The following is a 24,277-nucleotide window of genomic DNA, read 5'->3' as shown; positions in this document are numbered from 1 at the left end:
CTTATTGTTTATCTGAAATTAAAATCTAACTGGATGCCCTACAATTTTACCTGGCAAGTTTACCTGAGAGTTAATTACTATGAAAAGATGTGGAGGTGTTTGAATTCTGCAACTTCTTTCTCCTGTTATCACTGTTTATGAACTTGCCTCATTCCTTATCACAGGTGCAATGGAAACTACAAGGGTACTTTTCTTCAGACTCTTTCTTGTCTTGTATCTCCTTCAGATGGTTACACCAAGTTCAGGTATGATCTCTCACTTGTCCTTACAAATATAAGAAAAATGAAGTTTGCCAGGAAAAGCAAGGAAGAACTCAAAAAATAAGTTTTTATTTATTTTTTGACAATTGCTTCTAAGGTTTAATATGTAGTAATGATATGAAGATGAGCACCATAGGATACAGCTTATATTTAGGAAGAATTAATCGTTCCTAATGAGCAAGTTTTCTTTTTTTATTTTATTTTATTTATTTATTTATTTATTTATTTATTTATATTAGTTGTTCAAAACATTACATATGAGCAAGTTTTCTTTACTCAGATTTGTACTAGGTTCCAGGAAGGAAAAACAAATAAAGATAAAATAAAACTTGCCCTTGAGAACCTTTCATGTTGAGGAGACATGATTTATGTATTACTTTTGCAGAGAGGAAGTGGTGCAAAGAGTGGATCCATCTTGGAATCCTTGTGTGTTTTCAGAACAGTGTAGAATAAAATAAGTAAAGATGAAACAGACTAGAGGGATCTTGATAGAAGATGGGAATCTGCATTTGTCCAGGAATCTAGAAAAGGCAGAAATAAATATAGGTATTTAGAGATCCATAAAATTCTAAGACAACAAATGACATAAACGTATAGAAATTTCTAGTAAAAGCTGCATGTTAGATGAAAAACATCTTACTGATACAACATTAGGTGGGATTCAGTCTTTTGTTAATTAAAATAAAAAAATTCCACAAATATCATTGTACCTGTTTTGAGCATAACTGTGAGTGTGAACATACAAAGTATTTCCAGTAAAACTGCTGACCACAGTTTATGCACTATTTTATTATTAAAATGTTATTCTGAAGTAGTTGTCAATAACTTCTGCCAAATAGCATGAGTTTGTCAGGTAGATGTTACAGGTATCAAAGTTTTTTATCTTTTCCAAACTTATTGTTGAAAAATAGGATTTTACACTGATCACTTTCTAGTTTCTTATTAATGAGTATGGTTGAGTATCTTTCCAAAAATTTTGTATTTTCTTTTTCTCTGAACTTCCTGTTATTTTCTAATTTCCTATTTCCTCTTCATTGTTAGGCATTCATAAAAAGCAACAAAGAAAAAACTAACCATTGATTTGATTTTTAATCTGTTTTATCTGTTCCCTATGTTTATGACAAGTTTATAATTTATTAGATTTTTAAATCATATTTTGGATATATAAAATTTATTTTGTTTTGAATTTTAATTTTATTTGATTGATTACAAAATTACCTGCCAAAGTTGTTATTTATTTTGTCCTCCATTTTTTCCTAATTGACTTTTAATTTTTAACTCACTTAATTTTTATTTTTAACTTTTAATTTTTAGCTATTTTCTAAATCAGTTTCAGGTTCATGAAAAAATTATGCAGGAAGTGTATGGAGTTCCCATATAATCCCACTTCCTTATTGCCATCTGCACCCCCTCCACACACACACAGTTTCACTTGTTATTCACTTATTATTTCACAGTTTTATTATTAACATTTTCTCTTTTTATACAAGGATTGAGAGAAATCCAACATTATTTTTGTCCAAAAATAATTAATCAGTTGTCCTTTCCACTGATTAACTCAACTTTCTCCACTGATTCCAGAAGTCATCTTTGTCATAAACCAAATTTCTAGTGTGTCTGAATTTCTAAACTCTGTTCCATTGAGATGTCTTCATGAACTAATTTCAGATTTCAAAAAGATGATTATATTTATGCGATAAACTTTAATATTTTGTAGATATATTCCATACCCAGTAGTTACTTAAAGATAGAGCTTTTATATAAAAAATTTCCAGAGATTGAAAGATCAAGATGGTGGATCAAAAGCAGGCTATACAAATGTTTGCTCCTCCAATCTGGAATAAAAGCAGCTACTCGGCAAAGTTAAATATTAATTTTACTTTCTTCAATATCCAACTTTACAACCTACTATAGTATTATTCCCATTTTCACTTTTGGATGAGTGGAGCTACAAAGATCATTATCTATAAGTTTTTATGGATTATTAGTATATGGTTTACTCTCAAATGGTCACTTACTCAAGATTATTATGATTTCTCAAAGAAGGGTTGGGGATTGATCACAGTAGTGTGAATATGTTGAGAAGTTGCTTTTATGCTGAGATTTACCCACAGCCTAGGGCACATGGTAAAGACAAAGTAATTCACTAAAAAAGTCTCTGACATAAGAGTAGAAGATATATCTAGCCCAGCGGATATTCAAATGCCGCGACCCCTCGCCAGCAAGGAGGACACGACACAGGATTCTTCTCTCAGCAGTTTATTCAGGCCTTTAATTATGTGTCTCTGGAAGCTTCTATTATTATTATTATTATTATTATTATTACTATTATTACTATTGCTACTGCTACTACTACTACTTCTACTTCTACTTCTACCACTACTACTTCACCCGAGCGCCCCAGCCTTGATAAAGCACATCAAGCCCCAATGCACAACTGCCACGTGGATCTTTCTCATAGGGTGTTTTACAGCTACGTGCCAACTCTCCCAAAACAAGGAGTTGTTTATCACAGGCCATGGCGCTTATCAGCGCCATCTTGTAATGGCGGCCACAGTTCACAGAAACGGCTCACCACATTCAAATATCAAAACAGAAATATGGAAACATGTCTCCAAAATTTTATAACTTTCCAATAGTTGAACCCATAGACAATGAAGTAGAAGAAATGTCAGGAAAAATTTCAAAAAGTTGATTGTCAAAATGATCAAAGGCTGAGGTTGCAACTCAGTGGCAGAATGCTTGCTTAGCATGTGTGAGGCACTGGGTTCAAGTTACAGCACCACCTATAAATAAATAAAATACAGGTCCAGTGACAACTAAACAATATTGAAAAACAATGATCAAAGTTCCAAGGAATGATCTAAGGGAGAAGATACACACAGAAGAGGAAGATAAAAATAACCAAGGGATTAGGGAAAAGAATAAATTCCATTAGAAAAATAGATAAGCAAATGAGAATTAGTCATGATTCAAATATGAAAAATGAAATAAAATGACAGACAGTAGTACATACCTCTCTAATAACAAGTTCAAATGGTCTTAATTCTTTATAATAAGTTCAAATGGTCTTAATTCTCCAATTAAAAGATATAGAATAGAATACTGGATTGAAAAGCAAGACCCAACTGTATGTTGTCCCAAGAAACACATCTCATAGGCAAAGATGTTCAGAGACTGAAAAGTGAGAGGATGCAAAATGATATCCCATGCAAATGGACTCCAAAACCAAGCAGGATTAGCTAATCTCATAATACAGACAAAGCAGACTTCATGCCAAAAATAGAACAGCCAACAATGTCAAAACATTTGATAAAGGAAACAATTGGTAAAGGAAACAATCTAACAAAAATATAATTATTTATTCCCCAACTATCACTGCACTTAATTTCATAGAACAAACATTACTTGGTACAAAGGGACTGACAGGTCCCAATACAACAATAGTGGAGTACTTCACTACACATTTCTCCCTAACAAGTCATTCTGACCCCAAATCAAGAAAGACACATCAGATTTAAACTGTAATATAGCCCAAATAACTTTAACAAGAATCTACAAAATATTTCATCCCAAAAAAGCTTAATACATATTCTTTTCAGAAACTCATGGAACTTTCTCCAAAAGTGATCATGTATTAAGCCAAAAAGCAAACCTTAGCTATTTTAAATGATCTCTTGCATCCTTTCAGATCAGAATGAAATAAAATTAAAAATCAAAATGAAAAAACACAGAAATTATACAAATGTATGAAAGAGTTACTTTTGAATGATAAGTGGATCACTGAAGAAACTGTGGAGATGGGTTTAAAAATTTTTGGAATCCTAAATATTAATAAAACATATCAGAATTTATGGGATACAGCAAAGGCAGTTCTAAGAGGGAGGTTTATATATATTAATGCCTACATTTAAAAAAATCAGAGAGATCTCAAAGAAACAAGCTAATGATACATTTCAATGACTTATAAAAACAAGAACAACACAATACCCAAACTAGAAATGTGAAATAAATCATAAACATCAGAGCTAAAATTAATGAAATAAAAAGTAAAATAAAAATACAAATGATTGGGGCTGGGGATGTGGCTGAAGAGGTAGTGCACTCGCCTGGCATGCGTGCAGCCCGGGTTCGATCCTCAGCACCACATACAAGCAAAGATGTAGTGTCCGCCGAAAGCAAAAAATAAATATAAAAAAATTCTCTCTCTCTGGGGGGGAAATAAACAAATTGGTAAAAACTTAGCCAAACTAACTGAAAGAAAGAGATACTTGCAAACCAAATTCAAACATTATTAAAAAATACATATTCATGATCAAATTGGTTTTATTCCAGAAGTGCAAGGATGGTTCAATGTATACAAATCAATAAATGTAGTATAGAACATAATATAATCAAGGAAAGAACACATAATCATTTCAATAGATACAGAAAAAGCATTTGATGAAATTGAACATTCCTTCATGATAAAGTCCATAAAGAAAGTAGGTATAGAAGGAAAATCCTTCAACATAATAAAGGCTATATATGACAAAACCAAACTCAGCATCATACTGAATGGAGAAAAACAGCATTTTTTTTTCAAATTCAGGATTGAGATAAGTATAGCTGCTGTTTTTGAAAGACATCAAGGCTCTTCTTCACTATAGTCCTTGAAATTTGAGCCAGAGCAATTAGGCAAGGGAAAGAAATAAAGGGATATAATAGGAAAGGAAGAAGTCAAATTATCCCTATTGGCAGCTGCAATCATATACTTAGAAGACCCTAAACATTGGTTCAAATGACACTTAACCCTGATGAATAAATTCAGAAAAGAAGCAGAATACTGAATTGATGTATAACAACAAATAGTTTTTCTATATACCAATAATGAATCTTCTAAGAAAGAAATTTAAAAAATAATTACATCTATAATAGATTAAAAATACCTAAGACTAAATCTACCAAAGGAGGTGCAAAACTTGTATAAAGAAAATTTTGAAATGCAGAAATTGAAGCAGATACCAGAATATGAGAAATCTCCCATATTCATGGATAGGGAGAATAATTATTGTTAAAATGGACATATTACCAAGAGTTGATCTATAGAGCAATACCCATAAAAATACCAATGATATTATTCATAGAACTAGGAAAAGCAATTACAAAATTCTTAAAAGACAAAATACCCAGAATAGCCAAAGCAATCCTGATCAAAAAGAGTAGAGCTGAAGGCATCACAATACAAATAACCAAATCAATAAGTGGGCAAATTGACTGAACTGAAACATCTCAAAAGAAGTACAAATGGTCAATAATTACATGGAAAATGTTCAACATCTTTGGCCATCAGGAAAATGCAAATAAAAACACTGAGATTCACTTTAGTTAGAATGCCAACCTTCAAGAATGCAAATAATAATAAAGACCAGTAAGGATGCAGGGAAAAAGGAAATCTTGTCCATTTTTGGTGGGAATATAAATTAGTATAGCCACTGTGGAAATCAGTATGGTGGTTTCTCAAAGAATTACCATATGATTCAGCTATACCACCATTGGTATTTATCCAATGAATGAAAGTTTGCATACTTAAGGACACATGAATACCTATGTTTATCACAGCACAATTCACGAAAGTCAAACAATCAGCCTTGGTGTCTTTCAATAGAATAACGGATAAAGAAAATGTGATACACACTTACACGTACACACATATGCATACACATACAGACATACACACAAAGTTTTATCAACCATAAAGAAGAACTAAGTGATATCATTTGCTGGAAAATGTATGGAACTGGAGAACATCATGTTAAGCAAAATAAGCCAGACTGAAAGTGGAGTACCAGGTGTTATCTCTCATATGTGGAAATTAGTGAGAAAAAAAAGGGGGAGGAAAAAAATATTAAAGTAGAAGGAAGACTGATAGAGTATAGGAAGGAAATAAGGGTGATGGAAGAGGGGAAATTAAGAGGAGTTATTGGGGAGTGAACTTGATCGAATTATGTTACATGCATGTACCATATGCCACAATGAAACTCATCAATCTGTGTAATTAACATGCACCAATTTAAAAATAGATTAAAAGAAGTTTATATACATGTTTTCTTTTTGAAATGGTTCAAAGATTTTTATCTTGGCAGCCTCAAATTCTTACACTGAGTTGTCCTTTCTGCATTGTTGATTTTAATAGGAAAAGCTCCAATATTTTCTATTTTGACTTTGAGTATTTTCTTCCTTTCTCTGTTGCCTGTGAGATTTTTATAACCTGAAAAATTATTAAATTAAGTATTATACAACTTTAAGAATATATATATGTATATATACACTTATATAAGAATATACTCATATATTTTTTATTCTTATTCTAACACATACACATGCATGTGCACACACATATATGTATGTATCTGGTCACAGTGGCACACACTTGTAATCCCAGAAATTTAAGAGGCTGAAGCAAGAAGATAGCAAGTTCAAGCCCAGCTTGGGAAATTTAGTGAGAACCTGTCTCAAAATAAAAAAAAAAAATTAAAAGGACTAGGGATGTAGTTTGGTGGCATAAAGCACCCAGGTTCAATCCCCAGTCTTAAAAAAAAAAAAAAAGAACTTATATGTCAAAATACACTCTACTATCATGTGTATCTAAAAACAAAAATAAAAATAAATATGTGGATGTTAACCTACAATAAGGGAGGGTAGGGAGGGAAAGAATAGAAGTTCATTGGATTAATCAAAGTGGAATGAAAGGAAGGGAGGGTGAAGAGAATAGAAAAGACAGGAGAATGAATTGAACATAACTGTCCTTTTCTCATCAATGTATACACAACTAGTGTAAGTCCATATTGTGTGTGATCACAAGAATGGGATCCTAATTGGAATGTGTTGTGCTCCATGTATGTATGTCAAAATATGCCTGTCATGTATATCTAAAAGCAACAAATAAAAAAATAAAGATGAAAATGTAGCAAATTATTTGTCTAGTTATATATAAAAACTAGTAGAGAATAACAATGAAATGATTTAACCCCTCATCATTATTATTTTGAAGTAGATGTGAAGGTAAACATGGCAGCCAATGTATAATCACTCTTTGCAATTATATTGTCTGTAACACGTGCATTTAAAACACACACAAAATAATCTGTATTTTAGAGATCCAAATAAGAGTTTAATTGTTTAAGGAAAGAAGATTAACTTCACTAGCAATGCTCAAACATATGAAACTATCCCCAAAGATTTGTTATATAGGCATACAATAATTTAGAGATCGAACAAACAGCACCTAATGTAGCATTACTTCACATTTACAAAATGATTTTTAACATAAATGTATTAAATATAAATTGATCAATCGCACACTGATACTTGAGAATGTTAAGCCTCCAAGGGTGAAAAAAACCTAAATTGACTTGGCCATTTTGATTAAGTGGTGATATAACAGAAGATATTGAGAGAAGTAAGGTGGCCATCATGTGGGAAGTTGGAGAGTACTGTGAGAACAACTGTTTTTCATTCTCCCCTCAATGAATGGTGCAAGAGACGAAAATGAGAGAGTCTAAAATGTCCCGTATTCTCACATCTTATTCCAATCAGCCTTCAGAGTTTCTGACTCTCTTGCCTGAAAGAACATGTACTGTAGCCAAGTTGCACCAAAAAGGGAAAACAAAAAATGAATCTTGGAGGAGAAGGTGGTGGTACTTTAGGATGTCTTCCTGGTAATTCCTAAAACAGCTGAGACAGTTATGTTATAAAAGAATATAGAGAATAAGAGAAATAAAATTAAACATGCAATGAGTAGAAATTTCTAGAATTGAAAAAAAAATAAGAATCTTCCAACTCAAGAAGACCCTATGAAAATTATCTAGAAAAAAGGATACATTCATTATAGTTAAAGTGCAGCAAATATTAAAAGCAGTCTGAGACAGAGGTTTACAAAGGATGAACAAATAGAATGGAATAAGAAGCAGCTATTAAACTTTTTTCCTAACAAAGACAAACCATTTAGCAGCAATGAAGCCATATTTTCATATTTTTTAAGGTAAATAATTTCATGAACTCTACTCAAGTCAAGGGTTAAGTTAAAATGTCTTCAGGGTAAACAAAATAATTGACTCTCAATAAAGGATGTGTGTGTGTGTGTGTGTGTGAGAGAGAGAGAGAGAGAGAGAGAGAGAGAGAGAGAGAGAGAGAGAGAGAGAGAGAGAGAGAGAGAGAGAGAGAGAGAGAAGATAATGATTTGAGTAGAAGGTGTGTCCTAACTCATGCTCTCACCTTTTGGTTATTGTTTCCCTTCCCAGAACAATTCATGGTGAAAGGCATAAAGGGGCCAATCCTGGCTCCATTTGGTGGAGAAGTTGAGCTCAGCTGCCAGTTGTCTCCACCGCAGAGTGCACAACACATGGAGATCCGCTGGTTCCGTAACCGCTACACACAACCTATTTACCTGTACAAGGCAGGTAAAGATCTGTATGGAGAAACTACCTCCAGGTACGTGGAGCGGACAGAACTCCTGAAAGATGCCATTGGAGAAGGTAAAGTGACCCTCAGGATCTTTAATGTCAGTGTTGATGACGACGGCCAGTACCACTGCTTCTTCAGAGATGGAGATTTCTCTGAAGAGGACATCACAGAAGTGAAGGTCACAGGTAAGATGGATCGCTCTGAAGTTTCTCTGCATCTGTGATTCTCAACCCATCTGTGGCTCAGCATTAGAAAAACTCTCAAGTGTTTCAGACTATTTCCTTTTGACATAATTTGGTTAGCAAGTTCAAATTCATGCATTTAGTTTTTGAACTGGAAAGAGTAGATGATCAAGGGTGAAAACTGTGAAGACAACAACTCTATCACCAAATACCCTCTTTTTATGTCCACATACATTGTAGACTTCTAAAAGACCAATAAATCCATTTTTAAGATTTGTTTATGTTTTCAGTTATTTCTGGTAGCACTTTAGTAAAATGTAATTTTACAAGCTACCTGAATCTTTACAAAGTCTCCCTAATGGTAATTTTATTGTCACTTCTCCCAGACTCAATTCTCTGACTATTTAGTGCTGAGTTAATTTTCTTAAACCTATTTGAAAAAAAATCTATTTATCTACAATCTTCAATGTCTTCAGATATATATGCTATATCTATATGGGATGCAAATTCATAGTATTTAAGTCAAGCTCCTCATCCTTTAAATTATTCCAAATGACAGAGAAATGCAAGGGATATGGAGTAAACTGAAGAATTTTATATATGTGAGCACCCAAATGTAGGACTCCCTCCCACTCATGTTTAACATACTTATTGGGCATTATATACCACCTGACTCTGCAGTCTAGATTTGAGCTATCCAATATGAGGTGATCGTCTAAATTTATATTTAAATTTATCAAAATTAAAGAAATGAAAATTACATGTCCAGTTCTAAAATCTCACTGACTCCATTCCAGGTAATATTCTCATGTAGCACATAGCTACTCTATCAGCAGAGGTATAGACTATTTCTCTTATTACAGAAAGTCTTATTGGACAGATCTGCTTTTGGGTTAAACTTTAAATCTCTACTAATTCTTCCTCTGTCCACACGTTAGTCAAGTCTTGTGTCTCAGGCAATACCTTGAAATTCTTCAAAAGTTTTTTTTTCTCTAAATGAATATGTATTTTGATGTCATCAGTATATTACCTGTTTATGCAAGACATATTGTATATAAATACCTGTTATATATAATGAACACATAAAGTTTCAGTTTAAGTTGCAAACTTGGATTCATACTATAATCAATTATTTATAATTGATTATGGTGGCTCAAAAGTGACTCATGATGAAGATAGAATAAAAGATATTAAGCCATATACCTATGAGGTCTGTAATCTTATAATAGTTATATAATCATAATGTAATCATTTTAGCAATCCAAGGACCCATGTAAGCCTCTAAGATTTAGTAAATAACTAATCAACATTTTTGATTGAATGAATGAATGAATAAATAAGACAAAGAGGCATTTTCTCCCCTAACTTATTTAGAGCAAAATGTTCTTTGTATGGTGTAACTCTTTTGCCTGGCTTATTTGGTTTTCCTTTGGATTTTTGTTTCGCTGCTATGTTCCTCTTCTCCTTTACCTATAAATATTGTTTTCCCCCTTCATATCCAACCAGCTACAAGCTCAGACATACAGATTTTTGTGCATCCTCCTAATACCAAAGGTCTTATTATGGAATGTCATTCAGGAGGTTGGTTCCCACAGCCTCAAATGGAATGGAGAGACAGCAGAGGAGACATACTCCTACCTACATCAAAGTCTCACTCACAGGATGGAGACAAATTGTTCAACATGAAGATGACCCTTCTTCTCAGGGATGCCCACTCTGGAAATGTTGCTTGCTACCTTAGAAACCCTCTAACTGGCCAAGAGGAAAGAACAAGCATTGTCTTAGCAGGTGAGATCTGTGTATTTGTTCTTCAAATGATAGCCAATGTCACATGACGAATAAACAAAACAGAAACATTCACTTGCTTTCTTCACTTGGTTTCCAACGCATTAGTTTCTCTTGGATTTATTCATCATTTTGCTTGTTGTCTTTCTTCTTCTCTTTCCTACAGTCACTATTTTTCACTGTGTTCTTGATATTGGATTTCCCAGGGCATAGGTTTTCAGCCTTTACTCTCTAATGAGTTCATCTTGCCTCCCGGCTCTAAATACCATTGATCTAATGATGGCTTCTCAAATTTTATCTTCAGGTCAGACCTCTTCCCACTCTGTTCTCATCTTCATCTCAGCATCTCAACATAGTCCAGTGGGTACCTCATGCCAAGTGAATAAAACTATACTCTTGGTTTAGTTTACTACCTTCCCAATCACACTTCATATTTTCAATTTGTCAGAACAAAATCCTTAAACTTATCCTTGACTCAAATTCTTTTCTCATATTCTATGTAGTATCTGTCAAGAAATAACACCATATCTAGCTCTAAAATAAATACCTGATGTCTCATCACTTCTCACCACCTCACTACTGCCCTCCAAGTCAGACCCCAGCCCCCACTGAGTGATGCAGTGCCATAGCCCCTGAAAGAGTCCCACGTCTGTTCTTACTCATATGGCTTAGCTCAACATGCAGACATAAGGACCCATCTCAAACATGAGACATAAAACACTACCCTCTTTCAATATCCTGCAATTGTTCCCCATTTTTTCAGAGTAAAATGCCCCACAACGTCCTGCATTGTCTGTGTTTCCATTACCTAGCTCACCTCGGCTCCTGGTGTCCTCCTTTGTCCACTCTAGAGTCACACAGACTCCTTGCTGCCCCCATTTGTGCAGATGAGCTCCTACTGTGGGGTCTTTGCTCTAGTTGTTTCCCCTTCCTACAATGCCATAAATCTCACTAACCTTCCTTGTCTCCTTAAAGTCTATGCTAAACTCTAATCTTCTTAATAAGAACTTGTTCCACAAACCAACCTGAAAAAAATGTAACCTGCTTCCTATCACCTGGGGTCTCCTATCTCCTCATACTTCTTTAATTTTTTATTTTTAGTATCATTACTTTTTAACCCACGGCATAGCGTAATTATTTTATTTTCTCTTATCTCTTTTCCTCTTCAAAACATAAAGGTAGGAATTTTTGTTGGTTTTATTAACTGAGACACTCCCCCAACTGCTTCAAATATTGCATGGCATATGGTATTTAGACTTAAATGATTGAAATAAAACCAAAAAAGTATCTTGTAAACTACTAGTTATATATGTATGTATTAGTGTTTGTATGAGTTCATAAAATTAGTGTTGGAACCAGAAGCTGAGAAGCATATTGTAACTCATGTATATTATAATATTAATTCTCCTAACAGTTTTATCAATTTACTTTATTCAAACACTTTTACATTTATTTTCTCATTTGGTATTCAAAAACTAAGCTTCATATTATATTGTGTTAGAAAAAGAAGGACAAACTGTTATATAAAAAAAAGAAAGATTGATCTATCTACTCTCTGTCCCTATAGTTCATGGCAGATATAGAAGGGAAAATATTTAATTTAATTGCAACTTCCAAAAATAATGAGACATATTTTTTGAGTTAGCACTTGCTTAAAGTAGACACGTACTTTTCTACAAACTTATATTTTTAAAAAGAATTATAATTAACACAAACTTTGGGAAATAGTTTTCAGTTCCATGAAATATAGACATCTCAGGGAGATCTGATGTTCCATGCATGAATATCAGAACATATGGAAAGAGTCAAAACTTATGATAAAGAAAATATCGTAAGTTTAATCTTACTTGGAACTCTGTCCCTGCCTGACTTGTGAGCAGATAAAGGTCTGTTTTGACCTCATTGGGTTGCGGTAGGAGGACAGGGTGGATATCTGGATACAGGATTAGTTACAACACCAAGGGTATCTTGGTCGCTCAATATGTACAAGCCAGTAGGCCAAAGTAGATGCTTGTTCATACAACTAGAAGAGAAAATTTTACATTGACTCTTTCTCTGGATGTATTTGAGAAGAATAATGCCAGACCCAAAAAGTACATTGGCAAATTCAGAACTGCACATATTCTGATAATTTAGACAAGAGGACTGAAGGCTTGAGTTGGGAGTGACCTTGTTATAGTTCTGGAAAAACTGCATCTGAGTCTTGGGTGGGAGTTTAAGGGGGAAGAACTTAGAACTACCTCTTTCTTTTACCCAAGGAGCTCATGAAACAGAATGCATGGGAAGAAATACAGAGAGTGGGTTTCACTCACATATGTCAGCCTGACTCAGCCTCATTCTAGACCCAATCCTACTTTTCACCTACCCAATCATAAATGTCTCTCCAAACTGGCTTAGGTTTAATATTCCAGGGAGAAGGGATCTTGAATTGGATTATGCTTTGGATGAATCATCATTTTGAATTGGGTGGGTCCTTCACCCCAAGTTTCCCAAGAGGTAAGATTTGTAACTCTCCATTTCAGATGAACTATTTTCACAGAAGAAAATTTGGATAATAATTATAATTACACTTGCGACAGTGCTGATATCCTCTATTGCATTTCCCAGTGTTGTATTCTATTGCCAACAGGAACAAGGTAAGTAGGTTTGAAGAATGAGAGATGCAAAGTGGAAGAGGGCAAAGAGCTAAAGCTGCTCTTTCTTCCCAAGTCTGTCTACCTGAGACATTCTAAACTCTTGGGTGTTAGATATATATCGTACACCAATTCCTTGGTCCTAGATATATTTTTCTTATTGCTGAGCTGCTTACAGTGTTATTTATCTGGAAGCCTGAGCTTCTTGTACCTTAAAAAAGCTAAAACCTCTTTTTTATGGTAATAGATAGGCAAACAAGCTTGGAAAGATTTTAACAACATCTAACACCATTAATACATATTTATCCCTTGGAAATGACCTTCTCAGGGACAGAAAATAAAGTATCAAACTGCATATTGCCATGAAAAGGCTTCAGAGAGGTCACTCACCACTGCATCAGGAAAACAGAGCACTCAGGGATAGATACACTAGTTGCATCATGGGGTGATTTACTTTTCCCTGGAGAAAAAGTTTTCATTCATTCTAAATTATTCTATGGGGGGAAGTGAAATTGAAGGATTCACAATAAAATTTAGTATACACAATAAATAGCCATTCAGTTTTGGAAAGCACCAAAGGTTTACAACATACCAAAACATTCAAAATGGCATAGCAGAATTCTTGATTGGCTCAAGAGCAGACTCCTGGATTCATTTCCTCATACAGCATTGCAGGAAAGGATATCATTTCTAGGTAGGCTAGGAGAGGAGTCTTTCCTCTGGGAAGAAAAGACATCAGATTTCCAGACAAAATGACAAGGTCATGCCCAATATGCACAAGCCAGTAAGCCAAAGTAGATGATATGCTCGTTCATATGACTAGAAGAGAAATTTTTACATAAACTATGTCTTTGGATGTATTTGAGAATAATAATTCCAGGCTCAATTTAAAAAGCCTCAAGCTCACATACCCACTCTGGTACCCTGTCTTTAACAATCAGATAAGATCCCCTAGGATCTCCTCCCAAACCAAGTAGTCAGCTGAGGATATGGGTCTCAGTTCTTCTGCATTTCTCCCAACTTGATGGATCTCTCCTTTTTCATTTCTACCTGCTCTTCTGGCCTGAACTCTGTTATTTGATTTAAATGGCTGCCATTTTCCATTACTGTGTCCATGGGGCTTGGGAAGAACCCACGCACCAGAGAGCCACAAATCCACAACTTTAGCTCCTGCTAGTTGCTGTTTCACTAAAGTAAATTTTTGTTTAGTAGCTTATCTGCTTATTGACAGCATCCAAGTTTCAAGGATTTTTTAAATTATTCCTCTGCTTCATTACACCTTTTAATGTAATTCCTTTTTTATTGCATACTTCCTTCTAGTATCTTGTGCTTTATTGAGACTTCTAAGGAAACATGTATTGTTCTAGATAGCTCTTTAGAGATTATAGTGAATTGATCTTTACAAAGCAAATTGCCTCCAGTTATTCAACTATTCCCTTCTGGCATAATTTAACTCCTAACATTTATTAATCTTTATCTAGAAGGTATTCTTGAATCATTTGAAATGAATCATTTTCAAGGTGGCAGAGTCATTCTATGGTAGGAATTATCACCATGAGAGTCTAACACTTTACTGAGTTTTTACTATTAACAAGGCCTATTCCAGTAACTTCACAAATATTAAGGAATTTGACCTCTACAATGCACTTTGAACTAGATGTTATTACTATCCCCATTTTTCCATATGATGAAAATTAGGTATTTCAAAGTTGTATTGCACCTAAAATCACAAAGGTGATAATGGTAGGAAATAAGTTTGAATATAAACCATATTTACACTCATATCCTATATTTTAATCACTAAGTTAAACTGCTCATTTAACCCTGTAGCAGAAGAATGGGCAAACCCATAGTAGTAAGCCTTCACAGCATGAAATAACTCCATGAAGAGAAGAGACAGCCAAATGATACTACCATGATTTGAGATAAAGAAGATTTTAAATAATGTGTTATCTGAAGGTCATTCACTTGTGATATTCTTGTATTTAAAGACCTTAAAACCCCATATCCTGCTCTCTAATGAGGCCCATTGATTGATGGGCTAGGTAGAGTAAGATTTGTTTCTTTCCTCCAGACCTGTTTAGCCTCAGCCCAACACCTCTCCCATCCCTTTTACCTATCATCAACAGCTCTCTGATGTTTCAGTCCTAATCCTTAGTCCTGTTCTTAATCAATACTGGAGATGGCATCAAAATATAGTTGTTGTTTTCGTTTTTCCTTTCCCCCAAATCCAAAGTGTCTCCCACCAGTAACCAGTGATTATTAACATCTCTTTTTCTTCAGGTAGATGCTGCAGCTGGAATTCTCCTCTGTTAGTGGGTTCAGTAATAATCATTTCTTCAGTGGTTGTGGATGTCGTACTCAGTGTCTGTTTGTATCAGCGTCAAAGAGGTATGTAGGATCAAGAGGATGAAAATTTTTTTCCCCAAATGCCCAATAGCTGTTAAGATACTTAGCCAAAGAGGAGGGATACTTGTGTGAACTATAGGAACAATAGACCCTTGGGCCACATGTCATAGGGTTTGAATTCCAGCCTCCTGAATTTTATGGGATTAATGATACAGTAAAAATTACTGCTGTTTCTGCTTCTAGAGAAAATATTTCTTCAATTTAATAGTCTTATTTTTGCTCCTAAATCTAGCCATCAGCACTTTGCTTCATAAGTTACTCTAATTATTCCCATACTTTAACCTAGAGATAATAATTCATTATATCTAAATGTTTGTAGGTCATAGATATCTTTCAGAGACTGATGCAAAGAAAGGGACCCTCTTTCAAAATTATCCATCAGTACATAAGAATTTTGCTTAGTGTCATGGTGTGCGTGGACACCTGAAATTGATCCTTCTTTTTTGCCTCTCCTTGAAGGTGAAATTAAATTAGTAATTACAAAAGTTTGGGATAGTTGAACTCAGCATTTAAAATGTGCCATCCACAGTATCTTTGAGGTCCCTAAGAAAATTGTATGTACAAGGTAATGATCATTAAGATAAAGTAATTTGGGCTGGGAATGTGGCTCAAGCAGTAGCGCGCTCGCCTGGCATGCGTGTGGCCTGGGTTCCATCCTCAGCACCACATAAAAACAAAGATGTTGTGTCCGCAGAAAAAACTAAAAAATAAATAAAATTCTCTCTCTCTCTCTCTAAAAAAAAGACAAAGTAATTTTTTAATAATATGTCAGAGTCATAGATAAAACCACAATGCAGAAACCATAAAGTAGGACTGGACTCTTCAGATGATTTTTTTTCATTAACTTTTTCTGATAAAATGAAGACACAAATGGTCTTAAACCAAATGAGGTGAAATTAGAAATTCTGCGTCATCTTACAATATGTTCAGCTTAAAGCATGAATGAACTTTGAGGATATTATTCTAAATGCAATAAACTACTCACAAAAAATGTTATATGGTTTCACTTGTATAAGGCACTAGGAGTAATCAAAATCATACAGACAAAAAAAATAGAGTGGTGGCTGGCAGGGGCTGAATATAGAAGATAGGGAATTGTTAGATGAATACAGAATTTCAATTTGGAAGATAAAAAAATTTCTGGAGATGAATAGAGGTGATAGCTGCAAAACAATATGAACTTAACTTTCCTATGTACATATATGAACACACCACAGTGAATCTACATCACGTACAACCACAAGACAGGGATCCTAGTTAGAATAAGATGTACTCCATGTTTGTATAAATATGTCTAATTATACTCTACTGTCATGTATAACTAAAAAGAACAAAAAATAAAATGAAAGTGAAAAGTGGAAAATATATTAAAAATAGTATGAAAGCATGAGATATAACTGAACTGTAGAGTTAAAAATTGTTAAAGATGGTAAAGTTCATGTTATGCATATTTTACTATGATTAAAAAATAAAATTTTCTACTTTTCAAGGGACACTGTTACAACAAAGAAAAGGCATTATAGAGTGGAATAAAAGATTTGTAAAATACACATACTGACAAATAACTGAATCTAGAATACATTATTTCATTTTACAGAAGACAGCTACTACTAAGCATCCCTTTCTTTTATAATATTTTCAGTTTTTCATTGAAGAAATGTACACTATAATTATTGAAATGGCTAGAGTCTAAGTGCATATTGTGCACTAGCACAGTATTTTGCATAACACTGCTATGAACACAGGTCTACCTCTTCTAGACTCTGAATTTAATTATTTTAGATATAAATACAAAATGGAACTTGGTCCAATTTTCTTTTTAATTTTTGAAGGCACTGTCATATTGTTTTCCACAGTGTCTTCACCATTTTTTTATCCTTACAAATAGTGCACAAGAATTCCTATTACTTCCTGTGAACACCAACACTGTCCTTTTTTTTTTCCATATATGGTAACCAACTAGAAGAGTAACATGGTATCTCATTATAGTTTCAAATTATATTTTCCTAATTGTTTATGATGTTAAGCATCTTCTTGTGTTCTTATTGACCATTAATATATCTTTTTTGGAGAATTTTTATTGGTGCATCATAGTTATACATAATGATGGGATTCATCATGCTGTAATCATACATACATATGACATAATTTGATCAATCTCATTCCCCAGTACTTTTCCTACCCCCCCAACCCCTCATCTTCTTTCTGTACTTTACTAGTTTCTCTACTACTATTATTGTCATTTTAATTATTGGAATACATATATATTAGTGCATGTATATTTGTGTGTATACACACATATGATTCATTATGGTATTCATACATAGACATAGCATAACTAAGTGGATTTTACTCCCTAGTAATTCCCCATGCCCAACCCTCCTGCCTCCCTCTTGATCCACTCCCTCTATTCTGTTGGTCTCCCTTCTATTTTTGTGAGATGAAGATATAGTTGTTCAAGTCAATTTCCCAGTTTTGAATATTATTTGTTTTTTATTTTGAGTTTCAGGAGTTCTCTATATACTGTGGATGTTGATCTTCATCAAATAAAAGATTTACAAATATTTTCTATGATTCTTTAGGCTGATGTTTTTATTCTATTAATGGTGCATTTAATTTTTTTTTTAGTTGTACATGGTCACAATACCTTTATTTAATTTATATATGTGGTGCTGAGGATTGAACCCGGTGCCTCACACATACTAGGCATGTACTCTACCACTGAGCTACAACTCCAGCCTATGATGATGCATTTTAATGTGCAATTTTTAAAAAGTTTTATGCACTCAGTTCAGTTTGTGTATGATTTCTTTGATACCATATCCAAGAACCTATTGCTAAGTTCAATGTCAAGAAGCCCTTGGCCTGTTTTTCTCTAAGAGTTACACAATATCAGATTTTACATTTATGCTTTTTATACATAATGATATACCCATTTAGGATTAATCTTTGGATACAGCATTAGATAAAGACCCAACCTCAATCTTTTACATGTGAATAGTCAGTATTTCTCAGCACCATTTATGGAAGAGAGTCCTTTCCCCAGTGAATGTATTGACACCTTGTCCAAGATCACTTTTTTAATATGTAAGGACGTAGGCTGCATTCTATTCCATTGGTCCACATGCATGTCTGTATGCCAGGTCCACACTGTTTTAAGTGCTGTAAGCTTTGTAGTAGGTTTTGAAAGCAGGCCGAGAGTCCTCCAGCTTTTTTCTTCTTTAAAAAAAAAATGGCGAGGGGGGTGGGATATTTGGGGCTCCTTGAGATTCTCTATGAGTTTTAGGATGGGCTTTTCTATTCCTGCAACAAATGCTACTGAATTTTGTATGAGTTAGTTGCATTAAAGCTGTAGATAATGAAAGAAAAGAGAAAAACAAAGCAGTTTTGGGGGTAGGTACTCTGGATGTTACCTCGATCGGAGAGAGAGATACATGCAATAAGAGGGGAAATTGTAACAATGATGGCCACCCAGGCATCTGGTGACGAGAAGCAGCAGTGATCACAGAATAGCCCCCTTATATTTCCTTGTATTTGAAGGACAGAAATTAATTTTGCCCACTCTGGCTTCTACTGGAGATGTGCAGGATGGTCCAAGAACACACAACTGCCAACCACAGGGAAGGTAGACTCATAGCTGTTACCCAACACTATTTTTTCTGTGAAAAGAAATGCAAATGATATAATGAGGTATAGATAGCCATAGATGCCTTGTAAAAAATGAAAGATAAAATGTTCTAAACTCATATAATTAGTCAATATATGTTTTACAAATATTTTCTCCCAGACTGGCTCGCCTTTTCATTTTCATAACATTGTTCCTTGAAAAACAGAAACAATAATTTTTTATTATTGTAAAGTGTACACAACTTAATATTTACCATTTTAATCATTTTTAACTCCACCATTTAGTGATATTAAGTACATTCATATTGTTGTGCAACCATCATCACAATCCATCTCCAAAAAACTTATCTTCTCAAATTCAAATTCTGTATTCATCAAACCATAACTCACCATCTTCACCTCCAGCCCCTGGCAACCACCACTCTATTTTCTCTCTTTATGTTTTTGTCTATTTTAAGTACCTCACATATGTGGAATCATATAGTATTTGTCATTTTTTGATGGGCATATTTCACTTAGCATAATGTCCCCAAGAATTACTCATGTTGTAATATATTGCAAAATATTTTTCATTTTTAAGGTTAAGCAATATTCCTTTGTATTGATATAAGATGTTTATCCATGCATCCTCTGAAAGATGCTTGGGTTGCTTTCTGTTTTAGCTCTTATACCAAATGTTACTGTGAATGTGGGTATACCAACATCTCTTCTAGTTCCTGCTTTCAATTCCTTTGGGTGTATACACAGACATGAAACTTTTGGATCACATTATTATTCTATTTTTGTTAGGAACTTTTATACTAATAAATGGGATACTAGCTAATTATAGTTTATATAGGAAAGTAATTTCTTTATTTTTTTGTTTTTGGGGGGAGTACCAGGGATTGAACTCAAGGGCATTCAACCACTGAGCCACATCCCCAGCCCTATTTTATATTTTATTTAGAGACAGGGTCTCACTGAGTTGCTTAGTGTCTCGCCATTGCTGAGGCTGGCTTTGAACTTGCAACCCTCCTACCTCAGCTTCCTGAGCTGCTGGGATTATAGGCATGTGCCACTGTGCCTGGCAGAAAGTAATTTCTAATTGGCATTGTTACACAGTAATACAATTTCTAATTGGCATAGTTTTAGCAATGGTGCTACCATCACAAGACACAGTAACCAATATCATGAGCTGTGGACTTTTTTTTTCACTATAGAATTACCAAGAAAAAAAACACTTTAAGGGAAATTTCTGCTCCATATGACAGTATGACTATTAGGAATTATAATTTTCCAGAACCTTCAGCACTAGATAAAGCCAACAAAGGCATAACATATCCAGACTCTGGCCAGCCAGAGCAAGCACCAAGGTATTGAATAGAAGAATAGATATCACCACCTCATAGCCCTCCTCCAGCTTTAGCCCAAACTTGCTCATGTCCAGGATTGTCCATGTAGCCTCTTCTCTCCCATTCTCACAAATTCAGAAAGTAAGAAATAATAGTAATCTGAAAAACAAATCTATCATCAATCTTTAATACAGCCCTCCTTTCTGAGTGGCAGCTCCCTAATTCTTTCATGTCTCCCAGTTCCTGATTCAGATCCACTATTTGCATTGGATGCCATCTGGGCGGAAGATATGATTGTTTTCCTCTGGGTGCTGATGGTCTTCATCACCATGCTCATTTCCCTTATTTACTTCAAAATGAGAGGTAAAGGGAATGGGAAATTCAGAAGGCATGGTTACTCTGACTGATGGCTGGATATCCAGAAGGGTGACTTTTCTGTTCCTTCTGTCTTAATAATTGGAGGAAGGAATGAGGAACTGTGTCCTATGTCAGGATTTGTAGATTGTAGCTTTCTTGAGGTTCCTGGGATTTCAAATAGTGCCAATGTTAGTGGCTCAAAATCCACTGACAGTCACAACTGTGATTACACAGTTATAACAACTCTCCCAGGTACATGTGGAAGGGTCAGCTTTGTTTGATCTGCAGTCTCTGAAACTTCTGTATATACAGCTCTTTAAAAAACACACATGATTTCTTTTCAAATGATCTCAGAGGCAGAATTGAACATTTAACATCATAGTTTTCTCTTTCAGAAACGTGTGAGTGTCTACAGGGGTAGAACCAGGAACATTTCTGAACCTATATTGATAAAGGACATGTGTCTTTGAAATATTCCCTTACTCAAGTCAATTCTTGTAAAAATAGAAGGGAAGATAGAACTAGTGACCCAGGAAGGAAATTTTTACACTTGATTTCTGTGTTCTACCAATAACCTATAATCTTAAAGCGTTCTACTTTAAAAAATGTACATGATTAACCAAATGTACATAGTCTTTATTCTCTTCAGCTTTTCCCCTCAAACAAAATGCAAATCCATGCACAATACAAAGAAATCGTTTTTGCTTAAGTAAAGAAGGCTCAGAAACTGGAACACAGAACTCTGTATTGTTTTCATCTTTGCATCCACTGATTCTTGGCTCTATTTAGACCACCCACTGAGAGCAGACAGGTGTTGAGATGTTCAACTAGACAAGACAAAATGACAACCCAGTCAAGCCTTTATTCACTTATTGCAGGAGTATAAGAAAGAGGTCAGAGGAAAAGTAATACTGGTTCTCCACACGTTATGGTTTGAATCTGGAATGTCACCAAAAGATCAGGTGTTGGGAGCATGGTCTCCAATACAAGAAGGTTCAGAAGTGGGGCTCTTCAGCAATTATTAGGGCTCAGACTTCATCAATAAATTAATCCATTTGACAGATTAATAATTTGAATGTTCTGCTAGGTGGCAACTGTGGGCAGATGGTCATGGCTGAGGGAGGTAGGTTACTAAGTATGTAACCTTGAGGAATATATCTTGTCACTGGAGTCTCTCTCTCTCTCTCTCTCTCTCTCTCTCTCTCTCTCTCTCTCTCTCTCTCCCAGCTACCATGAACTAAGAAGCTTTCTTCTGTCACAGATTCCCACCGTGATGCTCGGCCTAACCTTGGACCTGAAGCAATAGAGTTGGCTGGCCATAGACTGAATTCCTGAAATCATGATCCTGAAATAAACTATTCCTCCTCTAAATTGTTCTTATTAGGTATTTTGACTACAAGGATGAAATGTTGACTAACACAGTGCCGTTCCTTTTCCCACCTGGAACAATACTTTAGCAAGGTTAAATTATACGACATGTCACCTGAGACATGTGGTGCATGTGAAGGAAAGCCTCACTACAGAGGGCTCCTGCCCTTTTGTGGATTAGGAGGAGTAATGAGGGTATACAGGGAAGGATTAGGAATGGAAATGCATTGAGTCAGAAGACAGAAGAATTTTTATAGTCAAGATGTTTTATAAAATAGACAGACTCAGCAGAGATGATTGAAATTTGTCTTAGCTGAGGATCTCAATAAAGAGGCCTCTAAAAGACAGTTCCTGGACCACATATGCCAAGAGCATGACTGCCTGAGAGCTGGGGATTGATTCCTTGCCTGCAACTCCCTGCAGACACTTTAAGGCACTGGCTGTGTGCAGTATGTGGTGTAGGAAAACAGCTTTCTCCATGAGGCTTGCTAGGCAAAGTCTTTGTAATTTCCTATGGTGGGACATAAAGGATCACACACAGGACATTGGGCAGGAGACAAACTTCCCTCATTACATTCTTAATGTTCAGATACAGTCCACCATTGCAATGAAACAAATGCAGGGTATAAGTGTATTTGCAAAGTACAAATTTGTACTCCTTATACTAGTTTCTGCCAACAAGAAAATCAACCAGTCATTTGCATTTATAAGAATGGATTAATGATAAAGGGAAGTAGTATGGATCCTATAGTTAATACTCTTCAGCTTAAGTCACATTTACCTACTGACTCAATGAGACTAACTGCTGTGACCTGCACAGCCAAACCTTAGAAACTGGCAAGGGGCAATGGGGAATTAAGAAAGACACATAAATATTTAGAGAGAAAGCTGGGATCAGGTAATACATTGATCTGTGATGGAGAAGCAGTGACCCACAGCCAGCACAGCACATTTATTATATAGGGTTTCATAATCAGGAAGTTAATGTTCTTTGTGCACTAAAAAGTTACAGGACTAGAAATATTTTTGTAGCTATTCTACTGTTGCAATGTCAGGAGCATCCTGTTGTGTTCAGGAATCCCATTGTCCAGAGTTCCTAGGAAGAGGGCAGGGTTGGAGGTCAGAGCACTGGTCAGACATTATGGTTATCTTGTCAAGCTCAGAATTCTCTTTTCCTCAGAATTGGTGCCTGAGCTCAAAGTCAAGACTGATATAGCTCTGTGTTTTTGCACAGAGCCTTTTCAGGCAGGCTGTCCATAGCAACTGGACAATCTTGACCTGCACCTTGCTTGCCCAAGAAGTTCCCAATGCAAGTGTACCACAACCATGAGGCAGAGACCATGATCCAAATCACTGCTCTCCATAACTAACAAGAGAAAGTGAAGGAGAAGTTTTACTTTCTGTAATGCAGAAGACCAAAGAAACTGAAATATACTCTCTTCAGCTACATGGAGCTCCAAGGCCATTGATTGATGGTGCTTCTCTGTGTCCTACTAAGAACAATGACAGAGGTGATTGAAAAACATGTCTTTGAAGTGGTCTAGATGTTGCAACTATCAGATAACAACTTTAAAGCATTTATTATAAGTGTGTTCAAAGAATTGGAAAATGTTTAAAATTTGTAAATAACTGTATTTCAACCTCAATTACAGACAATCAATAAAGAGAAATTATAGGGGCTGGGGTTATGGCTCAGTCATAGAGTGGTCACCTAGCATGCACAAGGCACTGGGTTCAATCCTCAGCACCACATAAATGTAAAATATATTGTGTCCACCTAAAACTTAAGAATAAACATTAAAAAAATGTATGTCCTAATGTATCATCTCTTTGCATGGTAAATAAACCCAATAAAGATTTTTTAAAAAGAGAAATTATAT

At 35.0% G+C, this 24,277-nt stretch overlaps 1 protein-coding gene across 1 annotated transcript; it reads left to right on the top strand.

The window, feature by feature from the left end:
- LOC101957860 (putative selection and upkeep of intraepithelial T-cells protein 1 homolog) lies at positions 1-22,017 on the top strand. Its single transcript, XM_078027758.1, has 5 exons — positions 1-245; positions 8,543-8,890; positions 10,394-10,675; positions 13,195-13,308; positions 20,913-22,017. Exons 1-5 carry the CDS (start codon positions 170-172, stop codon positions 21,077-21,079), a joined length of 987 nt encoding a protein of 328 aa, XP_077883884.1. The 5' UTR covers positions 1-169; the 3' UTR covers positions 21,080-22,017.
- Positions 22,018-24,277: the final 2,260 nt, after the last annotated feature.

Source organism: Ictidomys tridecemlineatus, chromosome 11 (genome assembly GCF_052094955.1).
Source record: "Ictidomys tridecemlineatus isolate mIctTri1 chromosome 11, mIctTri1.hap1, whole genome shotgun sequence".
In the NCBI taxonomy this organism is placed as follows: domain Eukaryota; kingdom Metazoa; phylum Chordata; class Mammalia; order Rodentia; family Sciuridae; genus Ictidomys; species Ictidomys tridecemlineatus.
Note: the sequence above shows the minus strand (reverse complement) of the source record. Positions and strands in the feature narration are given on the sequence as shown.